Consider the following 26,990-nt stretch of genomic DNA (forward strand, 5'->3'; position numbering starts at 1 on the left):
ACCAGCTTTGTCGAATGATAGACAAGGATAGCAAAACTAAAGTTGATGAAATACTGTCATTATAACGTGGACCTCACTATAGTAATATGTATACTAAGGTATAGTGAGGTCCACGTTATAATGACAGTGGATAAAGATGGGAGAATAGCGATGCCGATTCTCTGCATTAATTAATTATATTTCTACACTGTCAAAAACATAATTGGCATCGTTGTGGACCTAGAAAAGGATAGTACCACCGGCTTTGTCGAATGATAGACAAGGATAGCAATTCCAAAGTTGAACAAATACTGTCATTATAACGTGGACCTTACTATGGAACTACTCCTCTCTACTGCGCAAGCGTATTATCTGTTTGAGTAACACATTCGTTGGAGCAGCTACTTTGTTACCTGCGGCTTGGAAAAATAACTGTTACTTAGTTTTCATGAACCAGTGAATGAATGAGCCTGTACCAAAGTATACATACAGTACGGAAACTTGGCTATATCCTGACGCCAAAATCCGCCATCTTGTTAGGAAGCGCCGCATTGTAATAGTATTGATGGTAGGTTCGGATCACTTCAATGATCCGGATCAATTGATCTCGTTCACTGCCACGAGCCAATCAGAAGACCAGGATTGGAACTTCCCAAGGTCACGTGACGTGTTTAGTATTGGGGTCATGTAAAAAGCATTGGTTAGATGGGCGATTGATTACAAGTTTCCATTCTGTATATTCTGTGCCTGTACATTGTACAGTCAGCAGCCATTGTGAATGAGTGAACACGTGCAGCCATTATGTCTGTGAAATCATTCAATTTTAATTGTACTTTATGTAGAAAACAATTGTCCACTAACTAGTCGTTCTGTGAATAGTAACCTTACGCAGTATTCTCATCCACAAGTACCTGATTAAAACTTATGGAAATACAGCAATAGACTGGCTTCTCCACACATCTGTGTAATCACTTGTCAGCTGATTTATGATGAATAATTCTATAGTCTGATTTTTACTCTGGGGTATGAAGGAGGCTCCTTTTTCCTTCTATATTATCCTTGAAATGAAATATTTCCAAAAACCTTGTATATAAGTCGACGCACAATTAAAAAAGGAACATACCTGTCAAATTTCATGAAAATCTATTATTGCGTTTTGCTGCAAATGCGCAACATATAAACATTTGAACATTCAAACATTTAAACATTAAGAGAAATGCCAAACCGTCGACTTGAATCTTAGACCTCACTTTGCTCGGTCAATTATAAATTACAGCAGCATCTGCAAAATGTCCATAAAAGTAATAGGCCTGCAAAAGAAGGAGTAACATGTCCATTCGGAGACTGCAGAAAAACTCTAAGCAGTCAATATTCAGAGCTAGTCGGACACTTGACAAAGAAGCATGAATTTCAGCCATCAATTGATGAATTCACGTTTGCTTCTGAAGATGGTAACTCACTCATGAATATGTAACAATATTCATTGTTCCAATTGTGAATGATGAGGATTATGCGAATTATCATGAGAAGTTAGTCCTGTATAACATTTTATTTTTCTGCTTTGCTTTTCTGCATTGTGTTGTGTTGACTTTGTTAGTGTGTGCGTAGAAGTTATAGTACTAAGAAAATCAACGATTTTCCTGGAGCATCAGTCTATAAGGCAAGTAGGTCTGTAGTTGTTATAAGGCAAGGAATTTGTGTCCGATTGATTATCAATCATGCCTTATTTGGTTGGGAATTTGGAAAATAACTGTCACTTGGTGGGGGAATGTGTCTAAAATTATAGTTGTACCATTCCTCTCTATTGGCAGGAATTGTGATGATTTTTTTCAATAAAATAGTAACTGCCAATCACAGTTAACGTTGGTTAGGTTCCTATCTAGTGAGGCTGTTTACAGCTGTCCACGGCAAGACGAGAGAAGCAAAGTGAATTCATTCAGCATCTGTCCATTGATTGTCGCTAGCAGAACTGAATAATGTAGTATCAGTATTTTGTGTTAATCTCTACTTTTATGCCAGCTCTAGGCTTGATTAGTATTTGGCTGTGGAACCATCAGTTCCAATAGCATGTTCTAGTTTTTCCCGCCTCAGTAAATGCTTTAAGAAGGGAGGATATCAAATTATCACCTTACAATGGAAATTCTCCTCCATAATAAAATCAACATTATTTAGGTGCTTCCTATAAGAAAATCAAATAAAAAAAATTTAAACTACAAATAGCCATTACTTTTATATCTTGATTCATTTGTATTTTAAAGTATTTTTTGTATTTGAGTTTCTTTCCTATAACCGCTACTAAAGCGGTCAAAGGTGAAAAATTTCCTTTGTAAGGTGACAATTTGATATCCTCTCTTCTTATAGCATTTACTGTTTGTCCTTCTTCAAAAAAGTATGGTCCCCACACACCAAATTCCACAACGGCGCACCAAACTGTGACTTTTGGACTGTGTAGTGGTTGTTGGTGGAGTTCCGTAGGCTTTTCTGCAGCCCAGTAGCGGAAATTCTGTTTGTTAACAGTTCCACACAAGTGGAAGTGGGCTTCATCAGAAGAAATTAAGACAGCATCTGGGGGAATGTTCTGTAAAATGTCATCACATGCAGCCCTGCGAGTTTCATAATCTTCTTCAAACAACTTTTGCACAACCATTATTTTGTAGGGATGCAGATGAAGTAGTTCTCTATGCAGAATTCTCCTTACACTCCTTTCTGACAATCCCAGGGCAGCTGCATGTTTAACCGCTGAACACTTTGGAGACTGTTGGATGGATGTTCTCACTCTCGCCACATTCTCTGGTATTATTGCAGTACGAGGTCGGCCAGTTGGTTTTCTTTTTAGTGCTGACCCTGTTTGTCTAAAGTTTGACACCCACAGTCTAATCGTTTTCGTGACAGGAATACTATCACGTCGGCCAAGTTCGAATCGAATCCGAAACGCTCATTGAGTAGAAATCACAGAACCGCCATTTTTAATAAACTCCTACACAACAAACGCCCGATGCTCACCGAGCCGAGCCGTGGCAAAGGCAAACACTGAAAATGGCATGTAAGCCGCTACAGAACAATACCCCATCCACATCTCTATCACCACTACAACTCACGCGGTGGCTTGCTCAAACTGGGGAGGTTTTTTTGCCGGACCCGGTAGTAAACTACTATGTAAATACTATATATGTAAACTACTAACTTATAGTAAACTACTATGGTTTACTATAATAGCTCGTTGGGTGGCAGGCCTAATTTTGACGTGACAATGTCTTATAAATTGGTTTGCTGGGTGACACTTCAAGAAACTGCGTTACGTTCCCACGTTATGAGCTCACAATGAGAGCGAGTGAGAGCGTTCGTTTCGGTTCACGGTCGTCTGGAAAGAGCACGAATAGGAGCAGTGGCGAGCAAAGCAGCAGCCCGAAGGCATTCACCTGGAGAGAGAGTGAAACGGAGCAGTCAACCTACGCAGGCGCCGCAAGGAATCTCCTGCGACTGCGCCTGCTTAGGTGAATAAGGTTGTGAAATGTTGTGAATGTGAATATGTTGTAGTAATCACAATAATGCATAATCACAATATAATCATGCATAAGTGAATAGGTTATGTTGTAGTAATCACAATGTTGTGGTTCAGTGCGAGATTCTTTGTATAAATTAATGTTTTCAATATAATTCGTTGTATAAATAAATGTTTTAAATTGTTACTATTATTTCATCCTTCTTCCTACTATACGAATGAATATTCACATTAAAATTATTTTACCACTCAAAGTCGTTGTCACGTAAAACTTTCGCCCGTATACCGACTTTACAGGCAACCATGCAATTTTTTTTTCTACTTTTCGATGCTATGGTTTGTCGATGCTATGTCGTGTCGATGCTATGGTTTGTCGATGCTATGTCGTGTCGATGCTGTGGTTTGTCGATGGTGGTTTGTCGCTGTAGGTAACCGATATTTCCAGTGCCAGGCCAGAGTCGAGAGTCGAGTCCACTGTCACTGTTCACTGTACACTGGTCAGTCAGTACTCAGTCAGAGTTCCAGTTCAACTTCCAGGCACACTCACACTTGAAGATAAAAAAGTACTGACTTTTTGTACTTTGTGTTTACCAATGAGTATTATTTGTTAAATTTAAACCTTGTTGAATACTTTATAATGAGGTGAGTAATTTTCACCAACCATCTTCCGTTTTTGTTCCTCTTCAGATAGGCTCCTAGGTTAATTTAATTGTTTGAGTACCTAGTAAGAATAATAATTATTAGTTAACCCTAAAGAGACACACTGGGGTGTTTTACACCCCAGGGATTTTTTTTCTGTTCTGCAGTTGACAATATCAAACAGATGGAAATTTATGCCCAGTCTAAATTAGGTTTGTAGTATTGTCAACTACTCTCCACCACTTCCAGTCAGTAATAGCATTCTACAATGTCCCCAGCTCATCTTGATCTTCGTTTGGGGTGTCTAACACCCCAGAGTGTCTTTTACGTAGGACTTCTATCACAAAGATTTACTTGCATTGTTACTACGAATGATGGATCAGATTGGAATGAATGCTATGATTCTCTACAACTTGAGATTCAGAACAATAAAATGAAGAGACGTGAGTTTTTGATGAAGTTGTCATTGGCAATGATCAAGCCATTCGTTCAAACCGGATTAGGAGCTCCAACAATTAGGCGGAACATACGTAGCCTACTTCTAAAATTAGGCTAGTATAAATATTGATAAGCAGTGCTTTACTTTTGATTTCTGTATGCACTTGGAACAAAAATGATCAAGAAATGATGAAGTATGGTCTAAGTACTTGTTTTTTTCATATTTTTCAAAGAAAAATAGACTTGATAACTACTTGACAGAATGGCATGAAACTTTGGGAATATGTTGTGTGAATATTGGGGATGGTTTCTGACCAGACATTTTAATAAGGGGGCTAATAATTATTATTTATTTATCCATTATACAGACCTATGTTTTCGAAATTTTCGGCCGAGCGGCTACCGAAGAACGGAAAGATGATCATTTTGTGATAATATGATTTAGCATCTAAAGTTACAAGCTCTAATAAACACGTCACCCTGTGATAAATTGTATAGATAGAGATAGATTCTGAGATAGAGTTATGATACCAATGCTAATGATAGAACACCAATGTTAATCAAATACTGACATTATAACGAGGACCTCACTATAGTTGCATATTCAAATGCATTCTGGATGTTTTCAGTACAAGTAATAGAAAGTTTAAATGTTTTTGTTTTTGATGAATGCAAGTTCCTAACTTTCCTTGATTTCTGGCTGCACAAATGAGGTACAATATGTGTGTGCCCTTCTCCACCCCTTCTTATAATAAAATCAGGTGTTCATGTTTACATGGCATCTAAAATTTTATAACAGAAACTCCTGTAACTTGTATTCTTCTATAATAGGCTATATCAAAAATTATTTAGAAGAAAGTGGTGAACATTGAAATTCATTAAACAAGCCAAGCGAGTTCTTACTGAGGACTAGAGCTTCATCCGTTTGTGAAATTTTCGACGATTACTCACTATTGCTTTTATCTATCAACTTCAAATTTACTAAATATATTTGGATGAACCATTACATAGATCAAGTTCGTTCGCCAACAAAATTGATTTTTCCTTTGCCGTTTTCTAGAATATAACAGGATGACATAGAAAGTTCATGAGAAAATAATGTTTGTAGTGTCTTATCATCCAACTGACTGCTGATTTGGGAGTTACCACACAGAGGCCCGGTTTTACAAAAACCTGTTAAATTTTAATCGTGATTAATTTCACGAGAACCAATCAGAGACGCCTTCATTTCGAAAAATCTTTCTCTTAATTATTGGTTTTCATAAAAATAATCACTATTAAAATTTAACCGGCTTTTCTTCAACTGGGCTACAGACTGTTAGTCCTCTATGTGCTGACATTTCAGCTGTCTGTCTTGAATTTTGATTCTGGTTTATTCACCCATACGGAGTAAACCAATGTATTTAGAATTCAGTTAATTCTAGGTACATACATTGGAGTAAACTATTTTTTCTATATAATTATATTCAACGATACATTGCTATCTAGTCTAGGGACTAATGAGCAACTTTTTTCTGTCCTATAATACTAATGAATACTTCATACAAGAGAATCCTCCATAGGGTCTCCTATTCAAATTCTAATATTATTAGTACATTGCTTATGACTGTACTACACAGGTGGGTTTCGCTCATTTCTACTGCTCTGCTTTTCACTGTACACAAGACACTTGAATCAGCACTAGACCAGTTCAAATGGCTTCTTCCTTTTCAGCCTCCTCACCAATCCTTCATTTTCCAGCAGCTGGATTGCTTCGATGTTGTCGTGTTGGTGGTGTCGAGCCTCGTGTTTCTCTGCATGCTTCTGGATTTCAATGCATACCAGGTCGACTTGCAGGTCGCTGTTTCTGACGTACCAAGGAGCATCAGCAATGTTTCTCAGCACCTTGTTTTGGAAGCGTTGTATGACTTTGATATTAATGTCTTTGGTACACCCCCAAAGTTGTATACCATACGTCCATACTGGCTTTAGAATCTGCTTATACAGGAGTACTTTGTTTGAAATTGACAGGATGGAGTTCCTTCCAATCAGCCACCAGAGTCTCTTGTATTTTATTCCCAGCTCTTCTCTCTTCTTCTTAACATGGACCTTCCAGCGAAGCTTTGCATCTAAAGTCATACCTAGGTACCTGGCATCATTGGAAAATGGTACTATTTGATTGTTAATGGTTATTGGTATGGGTTGAGCCCTCTTGTTGGTGAAATTGATATGAACTGATTTTGCTTCATTGAGTTTAATCTTCCATTTTGTTGTCCAGTCTTCAATTTTTCCGAGAGATCTTTGAAGTTTTGCTGTGGCACTTTCAATCTTGTCATCTATAGCTAATATTGCTGTGTCGTCGGCAAATGTTGCTATTGTATTATTCTCGAGACATGGTAGATCACTTGTAAACAGAAGATAGAGAATCGGCCCCAAAACACTCCCTTGTGGTACTCCTGCTTTTATTTCTCCTAGTCCAGAATAAGCATCTTCATGGTTCAATCTGAAGTATCGTCCCGTTAATATGAATGTAAGATGTCTGTGAATTGCTTTGGAAGTAACTTTTTCAACTTATTGATTAGTCCTTCATGCCAGACTCTATCAAAAGCTTGACTCACATCCAGAAATGCTGCAGAACAAACTTTTTTCTCTTCCAACGACCTTTCTATTATATTTACAATCCTGTGTACCTGATCAATTGTTGAATGTTTTTTCCTGAAGCCAAATTGATGATCTGGTATCAATTTTTTCCTTTCAATAATCGGAGTCAGCCTTTTCAACATTATTCTTTCAAAAAGTTTTGACATTACTTGAAGCAAAGATATTGGCCGGTATGAAGAGATGTTGTGAGGCTCTTTTCCAGGTTTTGGAATCATTACCACCTCAGCTACCTTCCACATGCAAGGAACATATTTGAGTCTAAAAACGGCATTTATAATATTAGTTAATTTCACCATAGCTTTCCTTGGTAAATTCTTCAATACTACTCCTGTTATTAAATCAAATCCTGGTGCTTTTTTTGTATTTAATTTTTTTATTTCTTTCTCTACTTCATTCAGTGTAACATGTCTAAGCTCTTCGCTCTCCTGAATAAAATCCTCTTCAATTTCTAGCTCATCATGATTGTGTGGTTGAAATGTGTTAACCAGATGATCAGCAAATGCTTGAACTTTTTCTGAATTGCTTCTAGCCCATGAGCCATCCTGTTTCCTAATTGGTGGTGCATGCTGAATGGGTCTTTTCAATTTCCTGGCTGCCTTCCAGAGAGATTAGTCGGTGCTTTCATCTCCTGTTAGATTTCTCAGATCCATTCATTCATTGATTCATTCTTAATTTGTTGGATTTCTCTTCTGAGCTGCTGAGTTAAATGATTAAGTTGCCTTTTATCTTGTGAAGTTCTTGTTTGTTGCCATTTTTTCCTAGCTCTCCTTTTTTCAGCTATCATTTCCCTCACTTCTGTTGGGTAGCTATTTCCTACAGTTCTTCTTCTTAGTTGTGGGGTGTTCCACAAGGCTGCCTGTTGCACGACAATGACAAATTTTTCCAGTTCTCCATCAAGCTGTTCCATGCTTCTCAATGGTACATAAAGGATTATTTTTTCTTCCAGCATCTGTTGAAATCCTTCCCAGTCTGTACGGGTATTAACAAGCCCTGGCCGTTCATTTTGTTTTTAAATTATAGTTTCACTCAGCTGTAGAAGAATTGGAGAATGGTTAGAATGAAGGTCGAAACTTTCCTCAATACTCAAGTAGTTGAAACTCACATTTTTAATTAAGAAGAAATCTATTAGGTCTGGAATTTTTTCGCATATCTGAGGGCCAGTAGGTTGGTTTTCCGGTAGAAATGGCCTCACAACTGTACTCCATAATAGCCTTATAGAGCTCTCTGCCTTTCGTGGTTGTTAAACGTGACCCCCAAAAAACGTGTTTTGCATTAAAATCACCTCCAAGAATGAATTTTGTACCCAACATCTCAAATAAAGCTATATATTCTCCTTTTCGTATGGAATGTCTGGGTGGGCAGTAGATAGCAGCCACAACTAACTTATAAGTTCATGTTTGAACAGCTACACTAGTTAATTGCACTCTTTCTGACTCATATTTAATTTCTTCATGATGTTGAATACTATCCTTGATGATAACAGCACTTCCACCTCGCGCCGAATTACTGGGATGTATAGCTTGATAAGTCTTATATCCTCTGATTCTAATGTAAGATTGTTTAGTGAAATGAGTTTCTGAAACTAAACAAATATCTATCTTTTCTAAATTTATTTATTTATTCAATCATTCAGAATTACACAACTTACAGAAAAGTACCACAGGCTAAATCGCCCAAAACGGTTCCAATTCTAATTTATACAACAGTCCAAATATAGTTAGGTTATGTATAACTTCAAAATTCTTCAATTTACAATTCAAAACACAATTCATCACACACAGATCATTTTTAAATTTAAAAAGTTCTAAATTGAATTAAATATAATTTTAAAGTTCCAAACTTTGAAAAAACTATGAAATTTTGAGACCGAAAAGACAAACACACTACTTAGAACTTATCACAGCTGACAAACTGTTAAAATTTAAAACTGCTTCTAATTCTTGTTGCCGATTAAGGAGTCCATTAGCATTCCATTCAACTATTCCAAGTGTATTCAGCATTACAATTCAGAAGAACAATTTTTATCCAACTTCTCAAAATGGCTTTGAAGATAGAAGATACTTTTTTCTTGCTTGTCTAACTTATGTAAAATGAGCTTCAGCACCTGATTAATATCTCCCTCCATATTATCGAACTGACAGCTATTCGAATTAGAGCCTTCGTTTCCTACAACAGTTTGTGCAAATGTTCTTCTACTCAGAGTAGGCACACGAATTTCTACCTGCTTAGTATTTTTATCTCCAAGCTTTGTAGTTGGATTTTGACTGATTGAGCTCTTGGGAGTGTTAGTCTTCCTTTTTTGAGCCGCATTCCTGATTTTCTGCAGTTCAATAGCTACAGTACACCCTCTGTAACTTGCAGGGTGAGCTTCTCCGCAATGGACACATTTTGATAGGGCATCATTGGATTTTTGGCAGTCCCTACTTAGATGCTTTGATCCACATTTCACGCATCTTGGTTCCATGTTACAGTAACGTTGGGTGTGACCGTAAGCCTGGCAACGCTTGCATTGGGCTATCAGCTTTGTCTTCCTTATATTTTCAATTCACCTTACATCCAAGAACCGTTTTCAATTCAAATAATTTTTGAAATCTTCCTCGCAGATAAAGGATACCAGGAACATGTCCAATGGTTCCTTAGTCTTCCATTTGAGTTTATTTACCACTTCCAGGACTTTATATCCTTGATTCTTCAAATCATCAAGTATGGTATCTGGACTACATGAATGATGTAGTTTCTTTACCATCACTCTGATGGGTCGAGACTGTTTATTTTCGTATGAATGCCATTTATAGCCAGTATCAACCAATTTTTTCATCACGTTTCTATAAGTATCTACATCTAGAACGTTGATTTTGAATGTTTCATCACTGACTAGCTTTATTCTGAGCTTGTCATCTGGAGAGACACTGATCAAAGTTTTCAAAAACGTATTGAGATTTTTTATATCGTTCACAATGATAGGAGGCGGGGGCACTACTTTATTCTTCTTTTCCTTGGTGTGCTGGCTGTCAGTTGCTGCACTGCTTGTTGATGGCTGGGGGGGGGGGGCGAAAGCGAGGTATCCATCTTCCTTTTTTTTTGAATTTCTTTATTTCACTCGAATCCATTCAGTCTCCTTTGCTAACTCTTTTTCATCCGTAGAGAAATGTAGCTTCTTGTTTTCTTCCTTTTCGGCAGTTAGATTATCAGTTTTCAAATTTCCTCCTGCAGTAAATGACTGAGGCTGGTTCTTACTCTCTCTATTTTTCTCAAGAAGAGAGATTCTTTTAATAAGTTTCTCTAGCTTCGTTTCAAGCTCTTCATTCTTGATTTGCATCATTACACATTTATTTTCAGCTTCCTTCCAACTATTATACAATATTTGTTCGGTCGCTGTTCTTAAATTATTTGGGTCGATGACCTTTTCCGGCGTTGACTCCTTTGTAGGGATACCTGTGTTTACACTACCGGTTTCCATTTTTTCTTCATTCGCTTTGACTTCTTCTTCTTCTTCTGTTGCCTCTTCTTCAAACTCGGGAATCAAAAATTTCGACGGTCTGACGAACGACATTTATGTTGAATTAAAATTTTTATTCATTATTCAGCAAAACGATTGTGTCGCGAACATTGACCGGCCGGCCTAACCGGGACGCTCGAACGCGCACTCGCGTACTGCAATTTTGCACTTTTCGACAATTTCGCGTAGGCTTCCACTAAGGCGCAGATACGGAACTATCGAAATATAACTTTTTTTACTACCACTATTCTACACTATTCTATTAACACCTAAATGCTCTCGACATGCTACCGCTACGACGTCTAAACGATGACTGACTAAACGGAGTAAACTATAAAGTTCTATTAATTCATAGACCCAATACTCTAGCGGACTCACCCACTTCACTCTCACTCAGTGGACAGGATTTCTCCTTTGCTGGGTGATGCCAATAGTGTATTTAAACTTTTGTTTTAATCTTGTTTTCCTTTATAGAATTATATTTAAGGAATTAATTGAATGATTTTATACTATATGTACTATGAACTGTTAACATGTATTGATTTTGGCAATAAACTATTATTATTATTAATAATATTATTCATTCATATAATAATTATAAATTGCGGATTACAAAATCAGTAAGTTACATGAGGGTGCTCTCCAGCCGAGGAGGGTCACCAGTTGTAATATTTCAAAACCATAATGCTCAGAATATTGTATGTTGACTTTGACAGTTTTTCAACTCTTTTGTGCTATCAATTTTCCAGATGGCGATTGTTGTGAAGCAAGAGTATGACAGCAGCGAAGAACCAATGCCAGGGAGCAGCACTGCATTCTCTCCAATCGATGATGATTTCAGCCACCAACAATATTCAGACCCTAGTTTCAATCAAATATTCATCAAAGAAGAAACGAATGGTAAGTTTGTAACTATACCTTACTAGTTCTTTCTATAAACTAACTTACTAAGGTCGATTTCACGCTGAAGATACTTTTGGTAAATATTTCGATAGCAAATAGATAAAAACATTGGTAAAAGGTTCAGCTAGGTTCTAGAATTCTTATGCTAACCTACGTATTATCGTTCCTCACTAACCTACTCTGTCTGAGAACTCATAATTAATGGTAAAGTTCCTGGTTAGCCCAGGTGTCTTATGGTATGTTCCTTAATATGCCCAGATATTAAGTGATAGGTCTCGAGTGTCTTTGGAGTAGCCGTTGCCACCTTTCCTATATTGTCCCAATGGAGAAGAAATCTGACCTGTCAAACTTATGGACAAACATTGGTTCCTTCTTAGATATCTGATGTTGTTAATGAAGGGGACTAATAACTACTGAATAAAAAATCCAATCCAGAGCACATTGAATTATAATTTTGTGGTCTTTTGCCACTTTAAAAATAACAGATGGTAGACTGTAACCACATACACAAAACATTTACTTGACTCAAAAATAAAATACATAAGAATTGAACTTGGACAAGATATTTTTATCCTATCAGATTGATACTCCAATAAATCTTCAGTGGAACAACTCATATTTCAATACAGAAAGACTTGAAAACTAAAAATCTTACTTATGTTGAAACAAACCACGCTGTATGGCTATGAGCATAAATTCATTTATTATTATTTAGCTCTTTGAAACATCAAATTTATTACATAGGAGGTGCCTCAAAATTATTTACTGAGGCTATAAGAATGAGGTTATGTTGACAATGAAGAAAGAAGCCAATGCCAAAGCTGACTCTGAGACACGGCCTAGTTAAGGATTTCAAAATAAGCGATTGCTCGAATGATTGTAGGCATCAATTAAACTTCTTCGAAAGTGATTGAAGAGTAACTAAAGGCAAGCCTATAGTTTGTGTAAAACAAGTTGAGACTTGGCCCTCCATCCGAAGAATTTACAGGGTTGCTAAATCGTGTAAAATTACAACTTTCTCAAATTTCCATTTCAACGTCACAATTGGATGTAGAATATCATCCCCGATATCCTAGTAGTGCTAAAAAGTTTCAGGGTTGAAGGATTAAAAGGAAATTTAACTTTTATGATAAAATTGGAAGCATCGCGAAGATTTGTTTTTCTTTTGAATATCACTTCTCTCAGAATCATGTAGCGTCGTAATGCGTAATAATTTTATATCAAATGAACGGGAGACTGACTCCTTTCTATAAGTGTCTGGATCATTTTTATCCGACCCATAGATATTTTTCAATTAATAATTATGTTCGTCAATGTCAAGACATTTCGAGCTGAAAACATGTAATTTTCGACATGCTACCGCTACGACGTCTAAACGATGACTGACTAAACGGAGTAAACTATAAAGTTCTATTAATTCATAGACCCAATTAAGAACATCACTCCCGTGTTATCGGATGGGCACGTTAAACTGTCGGTCCCGGCTGAAGTATGACAGTCGTAAGGCCCATTGACGGCTTAAATTATATATTCAGGCGGTGGAACATTCCCGAAAGGGAACTCCCCACCAACAAAAGCCATACGAATTTACTTTTTTTTATAGACCCAATACTCTAGCGGACTCACCCACTTCACTCTCACTCAGTGGACAGGATTTCTCCTTTGCTGGGTGATGCCAATAGTGTATTTAAACTTTTGTTTTAATCTTGTTTTCCTTTATAGAATTATATTTAAGGAATTAATTGAATGATTTTATACTATATGTACTATGAACTGTTAACATGTATTGATTTTGGCAATAAACTATTATTATTATTAATAATATTATTCATTCATATAATAATTATAAATTGCGGATTACAAAATCAGTAAGTTACATGAGGGTGCTCTCCAGCCGAGGAGGGTCACCAGTTGTAATATTTCAAAACCATAATGCTCAGAATATTGTATGTTGACTTTGACAGTTTTTCAACTCTTTTGTGCTATCAATTTTCCAGATGGCGATTGTTGTGAAGCAAGAGTATGACAGCAGCGAAGAACCAATGCCAGGGAGCAGCACTGCATTCTCTCCAATCGATGATGATTTCAGCCACCAACAATATTCAGACCCTAGTTTCAATCAAATATTCATCAAAGAAGAAACGAATGGTAAGTTTGTAACTATACCTTACTAGTTCTTTCTATAAACTAACTTACTAAGGTCGATTTCACGCTGAAGATACTTTTGGTAAATATTTCGATAGCAAATAGATAAAAACATTGGTAAAAAGGTTCAGCTAGGTTCTAGAATTCTTATGCTAACCTACGTATTATCGTTCCTCACTAACCTACTCTGTCTGAGAACTCATAATTAATGGTAAAGTTCCTGGTTAGCCCAGGTGTCTTATGGTATGTTCCTTAATATGCCCAGATATTAAGTGATAGGTCTCGAGTGTCTTTGGAGTAGCCGTTGCCACCTTTCCTATATTGTCCCAATGGAGAAGAAATCTGACCTGTCAAACTTATGGACAAACATTGGTTCCTTCTTAGATATCTGATGTTGTTAATGAAGGGGACTAATAACTACTGAATAAAAAATCCAATCCAGAGCACATTGAATTATAATTTTGTGGTCTTTTGCCACTTTAAAAATAACAGATGGTAGACTGTAACCACATACACAAAACATTTACTTGACTCAAAAATAAAATACATAAGAATTGAACTTGGACAAGATATATTTTTATCCTATCAGATTGATACTCCAATAAATCTTCAGTGGAACAACTCATATTTCAATACAGAAAGACTTGAAAACTAAAAATCTTACTTATGTTGAAACAAACCACGCTGTATGGCTATGAGCATAAATTCATTTATTATTATTTAGCTCTTTGAAACATCAAATTTATTACATAGGAGGTGCCTCAAAATTATTTACTGAGGCTATAAGAATGAGGTTATGTTGACAATGAAGAAAGAAGCCAATGCCAAAGCTGACTCTGAGACACGGCCTAGTTAAGGATTTCAAAATAAGCGATTGCTCGAATGATTGTAGGCATCAATTAAACTTCTTCGAAAGTGATTGAAGAGTAACTAAAGGCAAGCCTATAGTTTGTGTAAAACAAGTTGAGACTTGGCCCTCCATCCGAAGAATTTACAGGGTTGCTAAATCGTGTAAAATTACAACTTTCTCAAATTTCCATTTCAACGTCACAATTGGATGTAGAATATCATCCCCGATATCCTAGTAGTGCTAAAAAAGTTTCAGGGTTGAAGGATTAAAAGGAAATTTAACTTTTATGATAAAATTGGAAGCATCGCGAAGATTTGTTTTTCTTTTGAATATCACTTCTCTCAGAATCATGTAGCGTCGTAATGCGTAATAATTTTATATCAAATGAACGGGGAGACTGACTCCTTTCTATAAGTGTCTGGATCATTTTTATCCGACCCATAGATATTTTTCAATTAATAATTATGTTCGTCAATGTCAAGACATTTCGAGCTGAAAACATGTAATTTTCGACATGCTGGAAACTTTTTTGTTTCGAGAGATAAGTGGGTGGTGAAAGCGAGAAAGTTTCTCAGAAATAATTGAAATTATTTTTTCAATTGTCAAAAGTAGTCGGAAGATCGTATTTTGGTCTCAAAGGAATTTTAAAGTTAGAAGGATGGCTGCATGGTATGCATTGTGTACCAAATTGTATGCTAAAGGCTGGCAATTTACAAGATTATTTGACTGAATTATTTCAAACGCAAGCAGCTGATTGCCTCTAGAAAGGCTGTAATGAAACCTTAGACCAGTTATAGAATAGACACGCTGGGAAGTCTAGCCTCTGAAGCCAACATCTACTGCCAAATGCACCCACCTTGACGTCACAACAGTGACGTCACGCATCGTATGGAAAACTTTCAGATTGTGTCTATTTGAAATTCATGGTGTTTTTAGATTATTTCTAGCTACGGGCAAAAACGATATCAGTTAAGTTATAATGTGTTGAATTTAAAATGATATATATCATGTCATCTCAACAAATCAGATTATTTTGATCAAGTCGATTAAAATTTATAGATAATATTTCTCGTGAGATAAGCTGATTGAATCAACAGCTGAACATAATTATATATCTCTCCCACACAGGCATCCGCATCCTCTGTTATCGACAGACGACAAAATCATCATCTGTTTTTCCAAGGATGATTAATTATTATCCTTTTCATGTCCTTCAGCGAGTTTTCCCAGGGATGAGACGTAGTGCAATCGAATTTTCCTATCATAAACCTACTATGTTCCAAATTTCGTGAAAATCGTTAGAGCCGTTTTCTAGACATGTCCGTTGGACATAAATATAAATAACCATGTAACCAAATATTTAAATATATACAAAAATTAATCGCTTAATATAATAGGATTCACTGGAAGAGATAGCAGAATTGGTCAGCTGATCAATTTTAAATTATCCTATTATATTAAGCGAGCAATTTCTGTATTTATATATCTGGTTATTTTTATATCTGGTTATTTATGTTTAACGGATTTCGAAAACGGCTCTAATGATTTTCACGAAATTTGGAACATAGTAGGTTTATAGTATAAAGATTCGATTGCACTAGGTCTCATCCTTGGGAAAACTCGCTGAACGACATTAAAAGGATTCATCCTTGGCTGAAACAGCTGTGGATAGTAAAAAAGTGAGTATGTGAAAAATCAAAATATCGCATCCCCGAAATTCATAAGATGACGTATAGCTAGCTAGCTGTGAAATATAAACACGATCTTTTTAGAGAATTGTGTTCTGTTTATCAATAAATAAAAATAACGAGCGAAGCTCGGTGCCCCGATATTATATTTATAATGGCAAGGAAAGTTGTGTGAGTGCATCACACCAGATTTTTCATTGGAGAGATGTGGAAGAGTACCTTAAAGGGCACCTCGTCTCTTCCCGATGTCCGTTCTGTGTAAATCGGGCCCTAGAAAATGTCTACTTGAAGTAGGCCTTGAATAGTTTTGCTTTTAAGAGAACAGTAAGAAACTTTTGGGTTATAAGTTAAATTTGAGGTCATTCTATGCTTGCTCATTCTATTCTAAGCATGCTCATAATCTGCACATACGTTTCTAAAACGTTTTTATTTTACAATTTTAGAGCGATAAAGGTAGAAGCTGTAAAAAATTATAGCCAATATAAGGCTACATCCATTTCCAAGTTTCAAAAGAGATGAAGGTTTTTTCAGTATCTGATAATCAAAATAATGTGATATTTGTTTCCTTGCTCATAAGAAATTATAACCAAACAGCAGCGCCAAGCATCTCTTGATATACCATAGTACATTCCCAATTCAAGTTTTAAAAGAGTATTTTCATTTTTTTCCCTCCAACAAGTTGAATAATGCATTCCTCTCTTTCAAATGATAATGTACGTTCTATTTTCCAGATTTGCAAGGGTTGGATGGGAGTTTGGCAGAAGTGAACCATAGCAAAGAAGTGAGCTTACCGCAAATATTGCCTTCTATCGACAGCACATCTGATTCTGCCAATGGAATACAAGTTGAATTGCATATCGATAATGTGCATGCAATCTCTTCAATGGATAAGTTCACTGCTGCAGGCAAAAAAAGTAAACTTAATAGGCTGTTCTAACTCTAGCTTTAATGCCTAGCTTACACATTGCCTTGCCGATTGGCAAGACAATTGTCAGAAGACAACTGACTGGCATGAAATTACTGTCTTCGTATGAACAGTTCAGGCCAATTGCCTTGCCAATTGCTCTGCCAAATGGCCTGAAATTCAACTGTCTCCGGGAGAAGACTGAGGACAGTCGATTGGGCTCAGCGAGTCTCCCCCCCCCCCGCCACTCGGAATCTCAGTTGTCGCGACAATTGTCAATGTCAATTTGGGAGAAGACAGTTTTGGGCTATTCTTGTTGTCTTCTCCCAATCATATTTTAATTATGATTTGTGATTGTGAATAAAATAAAATAGAATTGGCGCTGTATGAACGGTGTAGGCCAGTAGCGCTGTCTTGTTTTTGCCAGTTCAGTCACAACACACAACAGACACAACAGATGACGAGCATTCGGTCATGTTTAGCTATCAACTGACGTGCCAAGTTGGCCACCTATAAACATCTTCTCGCTCAACTGGCCTCGCCTCCAACAATCCGCAACCACATGATGACAATGTCCAAAGACAACTGTCTCGCCAATTGGCGATGTGTAAATCCCGCCGCAAAGTAGACCCACGCTAATCCACGAAAAGCAACCCACGCCGTGGGATGTTTTGTAAACCAGTGCTAGGCTTCTCTAGACACCTGTATATTACATGCAATGAATTATCCACTTGTCAGCTGATTGATTATGAATATTTCTATAGCAATCGATTAAAACCGAGGAGATTTTTTGAAGGAAAGTTTTGTAAAAGCATTGCTAGCAATGGCGCGCTGCAAACTGCACCCAGCCGAGAATTTTCCACGAAATTGATTTCTACGCGTGGATCGGTTTGTGATTTGTTCACAGTTTTCGTGGAACGTGGGTCACTCGTTTGTTGTACTGCGCTGTACTGCGTTGTACTGCTTCAACTAGCGCATGCGCTAGTCTTTGAAAACTTTCATGAATTCAATCTCTAATAAATTATACGTACACGGATAGTCTACACCAATGTACCTAGAATACATGTATTCTACATGTAGGCTTCACTACATGTTTCTAGCATGTCGAAAGTTTCATGTTTCCTACCCGATGTGTACGATGTGTTTCTACATGTTTCGACATTGATGAACATAATTAATTATTAATTAAAAAATAACTATGGGTCGGATAAAAATGATTCAGACACCAATAGTAAGAAGACATTTTCCCCGTTATTTTGATATAACATTCTCACTCATTACGACTTCCCTTAATTCTAAGGGGAGTAATATTTATAAGAGAAACATATTTTGGCGATGTTATCATTTCTTTATTTCCTTAATTTTTTGACAACATAATGTTTTCCGTAATTTCTTCGGTTGGAGGGCCAGTCAATATAAGTTGAGACAATTCACTTCCAGTAACAATAAGAAAAATAATGTAATGTCAGTTATTTAGAAAAGAAATCAAGAAATTCATATAACAACTAGACAACGTGATTTTTTCTACTCAATATAGGTATAGATCTAATTGATAAAAACAATTTAAAAATCTTGTAGTACCCTTTATTTTCAAAGTGTTTGTAGTACCCGATAGTTCAACTATTGAACTATCTTGAAGTTTTCAAAGAATAAAGGGTACTACAAGATTTTTATATTGTTTTAATACAGTTTTTTCAGCTATACTCGGCTTTTGTCGAGGTAGCCATGTTCCACGCTACCGTGGATTCACTTTGCGTTGACAGTAATCCACTTTTCAGCTGATTGATTATGAATAGCACTGGTTTACAAAACATCTCACGGCGTGGGTTGCTTTTCGTGGATTAGTATGGGTCTACTTTGCTGTGGACCTAAGCTAGGCTTAAAACCTGTGGTCCTCTGTTTTAATAATACACACCGGAGAAGAAACCTTCAGCTGTGAATTTTGTCAATATAAGGCCCATATGCATCATCTCAGTTTGAACGCAGATGATCAGCTGATTTTTTAAACCATGAATGTTAATGTGTTACATGAATGCTACCATAACAACAAGTAATCGTGGTTTAGCATTGAATGGTAGATGGTGCATAGGTCACTTTCTCCAAAAATTTTACAAAAATTCTAGTTCAAACCATCAGCTGACTCAATTGAAACACATACATAATAGATTAGACCATGCATTGATTAAACGGGTTTGAACTTTGGAGAAGGCGACACTAAGGTCCATAGGTTATATATAACCTTGAACATTTCGGGCCATATGTTAACACTATGCTCAATGCTGAACCACGTCACTTGTAGATATGGCTGCATTATTTATCATAATGTGTGTTTCATACATGTAATGGGTTTAAACAGAGAAATTTCAGCTGTTCGTTTGAACCCCATATGAAACACATTATGATAAATGCAACCATATCTACAAGTGTACGTGGTTTAGCGTTAAATGCAGTGTTAACATATGGCCCTAAATGTTCTAGGTCGAGTACGCTAAATACTAAGCATACACTAATTAAGCTTGAATGAAAAATACTTAAACTAATTATTAAGCTTGGTCAAGTACATAAGTCAGTTGACGCTAGCAATTTTTAAGATCAGCTGTTATTACAAACCAAACCACAGCTGTTTAGGTTTGTTTATCACAGCTGTTTACTAAAGTTAAGTTTGAGCTTATGCTTTATGGTTGTTTGTTTTTTATTTATTTTATTTTTCACTAGCTGGCCCGGCGAACTTCGTACCGCCAAAAAGTCAATGTATCTTATGTCATACTTGACTTTATTTGGTGAATCATGAAATTTATCTGACAATCAATATTTTCATTTACATCTCAATACCTTCCTATGTGCTTAGTCATGTAACATTTATTATTCCGAAAACATATTCTCCTCAATCAATTGCTAGTAATATCTATTAGTAAAGTGTTGAATTGAAAAAATAGATAGGTTGAATCAGTGTTTCAAAGATGAATTTGATGCGTTCATAGTTTTTGATTGTCAATAGATGGTCCAGGAAATATGCGATGTACGATGAATCACACAGAATTCCATATTCTTTCCATCTTCCATTTTAGTATAAATATCAGCTAAGCAAAATTAAAAAAAAATAAATTATTCTGTCATTTTTCAGTAATTAATGATGCGATATGAACAACTCTCATGAGGTGAATTATTTTTCCCCAACATTTTCCAGTTTCACAATGATAGGGGACTGATTTATTTGTATAGGTCTCTTAAAGAACCATTATCTACAGCTGGTACTAATCAACTACACCTCAACTCCAAACTACCGTATCAGGCACGGGTGACCTGTTTATTACAGCTGTTAACTTTAGATGCTAAATCATATTATCACAACATGATCATCTTTCCGTTATACGGTAGCCGCTTGGCCGGCAAGTACGAAAACATAGGTGTGTAAAATTGATTAATAAATAATTATTATTAGCCCCGCTATTGAAATTTCTGGTCAGAAACCATCCCCAATATGCACTCAGCATATTCCCAAAGTTTCATGCCGTTCTGTCAAGTAGTTTTTAAGTCTATAGGGAGCAAACAAACACACAAATAGTCATTCATTTTTGTATATATATAGATGGATGATTGTAATGTGCTCATAGTTGCTGATTCAAAAGCTGACCCAAATTGTGGCTTCTATGACATTGTTCATAAATTATTCCACTGTAAGCCGAGTGCCATTACAAAGACGTGGTTGGTTTATGTTCATTAACATAATAACTACTGCACAAACTTTTAACTGCAGACTATGAGATGGAAAACCGGGCAATTCCAGTGAATTCAAAAATTGAACCTGAGGCCGCACTGCTGGATGGTTACACACAGAACAATCATTTTTTTTAGTCGGGGCGTTTAGAATAAAATACATGGGCGGTTATGGAGCAGCATACACTCTTGTCTACCATCTACCGACGGCTGTTTGATGACGCAATGATTATAACAGCTGATTTTTATTTCTGTGTGTGACCAGCTCAAAAATCTCCTCTATGGATTACATGTAAAATTTGAAGGACCGTAGGAAAGAGTCCTGAAGTCGGATTAATTTGATAGGCCATAAACCTGGTCCTGAACATAACGAACACAACTAAAAACAAATTATCAAATTCGGTGCACACATAAAAAAGTTATTGAATGTCAAAATTTGAGGCTCGATTTTTATTTATATAGATTTTTTGAGTTCACCATTGCTATCTAGTCATGAAACTAACGAGCAAATTTTATCGAACCTAACTTACTAAATGAAAATAAAATACAGTGAAACTATCGCTAGAATCTCTTACTGCTAATGATAATATTATGTACCTAAATTAAATAACTGTACTATAAAGCATGATTTCATTGTTTCACTCAATCACTGCTCTGCTTTTGCACTACACTAATTCAAATGGCTTCCTCCTTTTGAGCCTCCGCACCAATCCTCCGTTGTCTAGCAGCTGGATTGCTTCGACGTTGTTGTGTTGGTGGAGCCGTGCTTCATGACTCTCTGCATACCCCTGAATCTCACAGGATACCAGGTTGACTCCCAGATCTCTATGGATATCGCTGTTCCGCACATTCCAAGGAGCATCAACGATGTTTCTGAGAAGCTTGTTTTGGAATCGTTGAATGATGGCGATGTTAGTCGGTTTGGTGCAGCCCCATAGGTCCATACCATAGGTCCAGACAGGTTTGAAGATCTGTTTGTACTGGAGAACTTTCTTTGGTATTGAAAGTGATGTGTTTCTTCCAATAAGCCAGTAGAATTTCTTGTATTTTATGGTGAGCTCTTCTTTTTTCTTTTTGACATGCTCTTTCCAGCGAAGCTTAGCATCAAGATTCATGCCTAGATATTCAGCAGAATTTGCATGTGGTATGATGATATTATTCAAGCTCATTGGATGGTACTCATCAGCTCTCCTGTTGGTGAAGTTGACATGAATTGACTTGCCCTCATTGAGTTTCATTCTCTACTTTCTGGCCCAGTCCTGTATTTTGTTGACAGATCTGTGGAGCTTTTCTGTTGCAGTATGAACATCGCTGTCGTCTGCAAACGTTGCTGTGGTATTCTCCTCCAGAGTTGGAATATCACTAGTGAAGAGAAGGTAAAGAACTGGCCCCAACACCCTTCCCTGTCGAACCCCTGATTTTATCTCTCTCAGACCAGAATATGAATCTTCATACTTGACTCTGAAGTACCTTCCACCCAGATATGATTGCAGTATTTCTGTGAAGTGCTTGGAAAGCATTTTCTTCAACTTGTAAAGAAGTCAATCATGCCATACTTTGTCGAAGGCTTGCCCAAGAAAAGCTGCTGAACAAATATTTTTATTCTTCCAAACTCTTCTCTATTACATTAACTATTCTATGAACCTGGTCAATTGTGGAGTGTTTTTCTCCAAAACCAAACTGATGATTAGGAATCAATTGTTTACTCTCTATCATTGGCTTGAGCCTACTCAATAATAACCTTTCAAACAACTTAGATAATACAGGTAACAATGAAATCGGCCTGTATGAAGTTACTTCATGTGGTTCTTTTCCTGGCTTAAGCAGCATTGTAACTTCAGCTATTTTCCAGATTCCTGGTACAAATGTAAGTCTAAATGAAGCATTAGGCCACGCGAAAGTAGGTCACTTCACTTGCATAAAGACGGCGGAATTCAACCGAAATTTGATGCAATGTCATTATTACTAGTGCTTGTTCCACTTACCACCGTGAACAATCAACTGCTGACTTACTACTTCTACTTCTACACTACAACTACGTACGTCTGCACTGTTCAAGAGCTCACGCGATCCAATATTTTGCCAACGATATCACCAAAATTAGCGGTTTTCGCATCTTCTCAGATTTCGCTTTTAAAACTCGCTTTTGTGTGATTTAATGGATAGAAAATATTCAAATTTAGTACACTCATTCAGCTTAGGTATACACATATTGTGTTAAGATGATTGTTAAACTAGTAGTTCTGTGAACAGTAGACCTCACACAGTATTCTCATCCACAAGTACCTGATTGAAACTATAGACCTTATGGAAATACAGCAAAAGAATGGCTTCTCCACACATCTGTGTAATCACTTGTCAGCTGATTTATGATGAATAATTCTATAATCTGATTTTTACTCTAATATTGGCGTATGAAGGAGGCTCCTTTTTCCTTTTATATTATCCTTGAAATGCGAAATTTCCAAAAACCTTGTATATACGTCGACGCGCAATTAAAAAAGGAACATACCTGTCAAATTTCATAAAAATCTATTATCGCGTTTCGCCGTAAATGCGCAACATAAAAACATATAAACATTTAAACATACAAACATTAAGAGAAATGCCAAACCGTCGACTCGAATCTTAGACCTCACTTCGCTCGGTCAATTACGTTGAAAATAGGCCTTATACTTCTTTTGCTTTTGAAGTAAGTTTTTTCAGGAACGAATGAACTTGAAAGCCTTAACTTGATTTATTCGATACACAGGTTCAGCAAAGGGTGCTTCATTCTTGAAATGATGAAAGAAAATAATACAAACTGAAAAATCTGGTGTGGCGCACTCACACAACTTTCCTTGCCATTATGAAAATTGATCACCTGACGCTAGGGTTCACGCGCATCTCAAGTCTACTTATAAACAAAGATCTGAGCCAGCTGGTGACAGGACGATAACGCTGTAGACACATGAGGTCTGCTATCTATTCATAGTGAACGATTTAATAGAATCAACAATAATTTGCAATTGAATAATCACATTTTCTCGAATTTAGAGCTTATTTTCAATTTTAGTTGAAAATGTTACTTAACATTAATTGTAGTGTAGTAGTGTGAGGACAATTGATCTATTAGTTTATTCATTTATTAGAGGTAGGAAATCTTTTTAAATTTAACTGTGTAGAACAATAGCCGACTGTACTTTGAGCGGCATCGACTGTTGTCTAGTCGGCGAAAACTGCCACTTCAGCAGTCGGTGTTGTCTTTCAGAGTGCCATCCCGAACATCTTCTCTGTGTTAATTTTCATTCGAAAGAAAAATTAATGTTCTTATTTTTTTTCTTTTTGAATGATAATTCCCCAGTGAATCGTTTGAGGGCGCCAGCTCACGGACCAAGCTGCCAAGAAGTTTCCACAACGTGTGGAAAATTTCGGAGGGCTCTTTGTCAGTCGGTGGCGAGCTTTAGCGATGAACGGACGGGTTCTGGAAGTGTTTGTGATAATTTGGGGTGAGTGACCACACAACATTTTTAGTTTGAATATACTACTTCGGTGGTATCTTGACGAACCCATTTCTTTTATTATTTCCGGCTTATTTAAATTCTAATATTAATTTATTCCAAAGTTCAAAATTTGATTTCTAAATTGCTAATTTTCTTTTGTAATACCCTGGACACCAAAAGTACAGTAGGCAATTGTTCAAAAAGGGGTTAGGCATACTCTTCTCTTGTATTTATTAATTAGGTTTATTTATCTTGATTGTATCAATATTGTTATTGGAGAATGTAGGGCGTAATAATAATAATGTTGCAAGTTGAGTTAACGTTGAAAACGGGATTTTCAACAGAGCAATCAGGGCGTGACTACTGAGTTATTAAATTGCGGAGGAAAAGAGTTTGATTATATGAAAATATAACAAAAGAATTTTGTGAGGATAAATAATATATTATACGGATAATTTTGATTGAGCTAAGATAGGTTTTAAGTTTTGTGAACAAATTTGGAAATATTAATCTTGTTTAGGAATAGGTTTCGTTTATAGAAAATAATTACGTTTCGTGGAAAATTGATTGTAATTTTGAGAATAATTTTGTTAGGATTAGGTTCTGTTTTATTTGAGGATTTTGACGATTGTCAAATATTTCGCACAAATAGGTTGGTGTTAATCATCGACTTGCGATCGATATATGTTTTTATTTCATGATAGGTTGCCGTTTATTGGAGTAGAGAAATTTTATTTCTTTGTCAATAAAATTTAAAACCTAATTTTATCACTGATATGTGTATCATTAAAGCTGTGTGAAATACCTAATAATTGATTTGAAAAATATTCTTTCATCTTATCTAAATAATTTCAGGATCGATTTTTAAATATTCGTTTGGGTTATCTAAGAGACTATGTTGAAAGGACTTATTTTGATCGATATCATAGTTGTCCGTCATTTCGTTAGCTATAGGATGTGTTGAGATAATATTGCCAATTGATTAGTTTTACTTAAAATACCATAATTTGCTTGAATATTAATTTACCTTAAATTTGACTTGAATCATATTGAATTGAATTAGGGTTAGCAAAAATCAGTTTGAACCATATTGAATTAGGGTTTGATATTTAAGTTATTAATGTTTCGATTCGCATTAAGGACATACCCAATGATAATTACTTTGACTTGGAACTTTTATGGTCGATAGATTTTTATTTGACAAATTAGTTGCATTTTGTTCAGTGTATTCCCAATTTTTCTTTGTGTTTGCTCTATAGAGTATGATCGTGTAATCCTGTTAAGTTATTTGGAGCTGTGAGTTTAATTTTCATTTAATTGGTTACGTTCTTTATTTTGCGAGTTTAATTCTTGATTATTGTAAAGTTTGGCTGTTAAAGGTTGATTTAAGTGTTAGTCTTAGATTATTTGTGAATTTTGAGCATGGGCTCTTGAGATTAATTAATTGCTGACTTAATACCTTAGTTCATAGAAGGATTCCTTCATTTTAAATCTCTTGAATTCCGCTGAATTTGAATTTATCAAATATCGCTTTGTTCAATTTATCGAAAATCAATAGTATTATGATTTTGCCGGTTCTGGTACAGATCCGAGTAGTAGTATAAAATTGTTAGTTCTGGTCCATAGCATAACACAGTATATTTTGCATTCATTGAACTTTTATTAAATCCAATTGAAAACATTATCAATTTTGATTTTTAACATTCTTGAATCAAAAATTTTCAATTTTTTTTTTATATTCAAACATTTTTTTTTTAATTTTTATTTTTCATTAACTTAGTGTCTAAGGTAGAATTAAGGAGAAATTTGACAAATTGTAATTAGGTAAGGAAGATATTAATTTGAGAAATTATTCAACAAACTTTGGCCCCAGGAAGGAAGGGCATAGAATACAGAGTATTGTACTCCAACTTGTGTTTCTCTGACCATCAACCCACCCACCATCGGTTACTGTAGAGATTTTCATGTTCAATCTTTTCCATTTGGAATTTTTTGTTTGAATTGTATCTGAAGCCTGATAATCGGGAATCTAAAATCAAACTTTAGCTAAGGTTGTCTAAGAAGATGACAAGTTTTTAAAAACAAATTTTATTCACTGAATCATCGGACATAACCCCAACATTCAGAGATGAAGAACGAAAACGGAGTAAGCATGGCGTGCAGGCCACTAATTGGTTCTATTGAATACTAATGCTGACTAAGCTCACTACTACTAGCACACCTATAACTTTTGTATAGATGGGGCAGAGCTCCTGAAAGTTTTATAGATATGGGACTTGTGGCAGTTGATAAAGCTTATCAATGACTATTTGAGGTTTAGATTTAATCAAAATCATTGTAGCCGTTTTTGAGAAAATCACGAAAAACCCTGTTTTTGACATTATTTTCTCCATTTTAGTCACCATCTTGAATTGCATTTGATCGAAATTGTTTGAGTCGGATCCTTCTATTGTAAGGACCTTAAGTTCCAAATTTCAAGTCATTCCATTAATTCATATACTCATATACATACACTCATATACACACACACACACACACACACACACACACATACACATACACATACACATACACTGTCATAAAGTGAACTTTGTGATGAATGGA

The 26,990-nt window shown here is 36.1% G+C and overlaps 1 protein-coding gene across 1 annotated transcript in view; it reads left to right on the forward strand.

Moving 5' to 3' along the window:
* The first annotated feature begins 3,944 nt into the window (after positions 1-3,944).
* LOC111052104 overlaps positions 3,945-26,990 on the forward strand; it is a 62,047-nt gene continuing 39,001 nt past the window's right edge. Inside the window, exons 1-3 of the mRNA XM_022338727.2 lie at positions 3,945-4,044; positions 11,447-11,597; positions 17,015-17,197. Coding sequence (XP_022194419.2) covers positions 11,447-11,597; positions 17,015-17,197 — 334 coding nt within the window. The 5' untranslated portion in view covers positions 3,945-4,044. The remainder of the gene's footprint in view (positions 4,045-11,446; positions 11,598-17,014; positions 17,198-26,990) is intronic.

The sequence above is a fragment of the Nilaparvata lugens genome, chromosome 1 (genome assembly GCF_014356525.2).
Source record: "Nilaparvata lugens isolate BPH chromosome 1, ASM1435652v1, whole genome shotgun sequence".
Classification (NCBI taxonomy): Eukaryota; Metazoa; Arthropoda; class Insecta; order Hemiptera; family Delphacidae; genus Nilaparvata; species Nilaparvata lugens.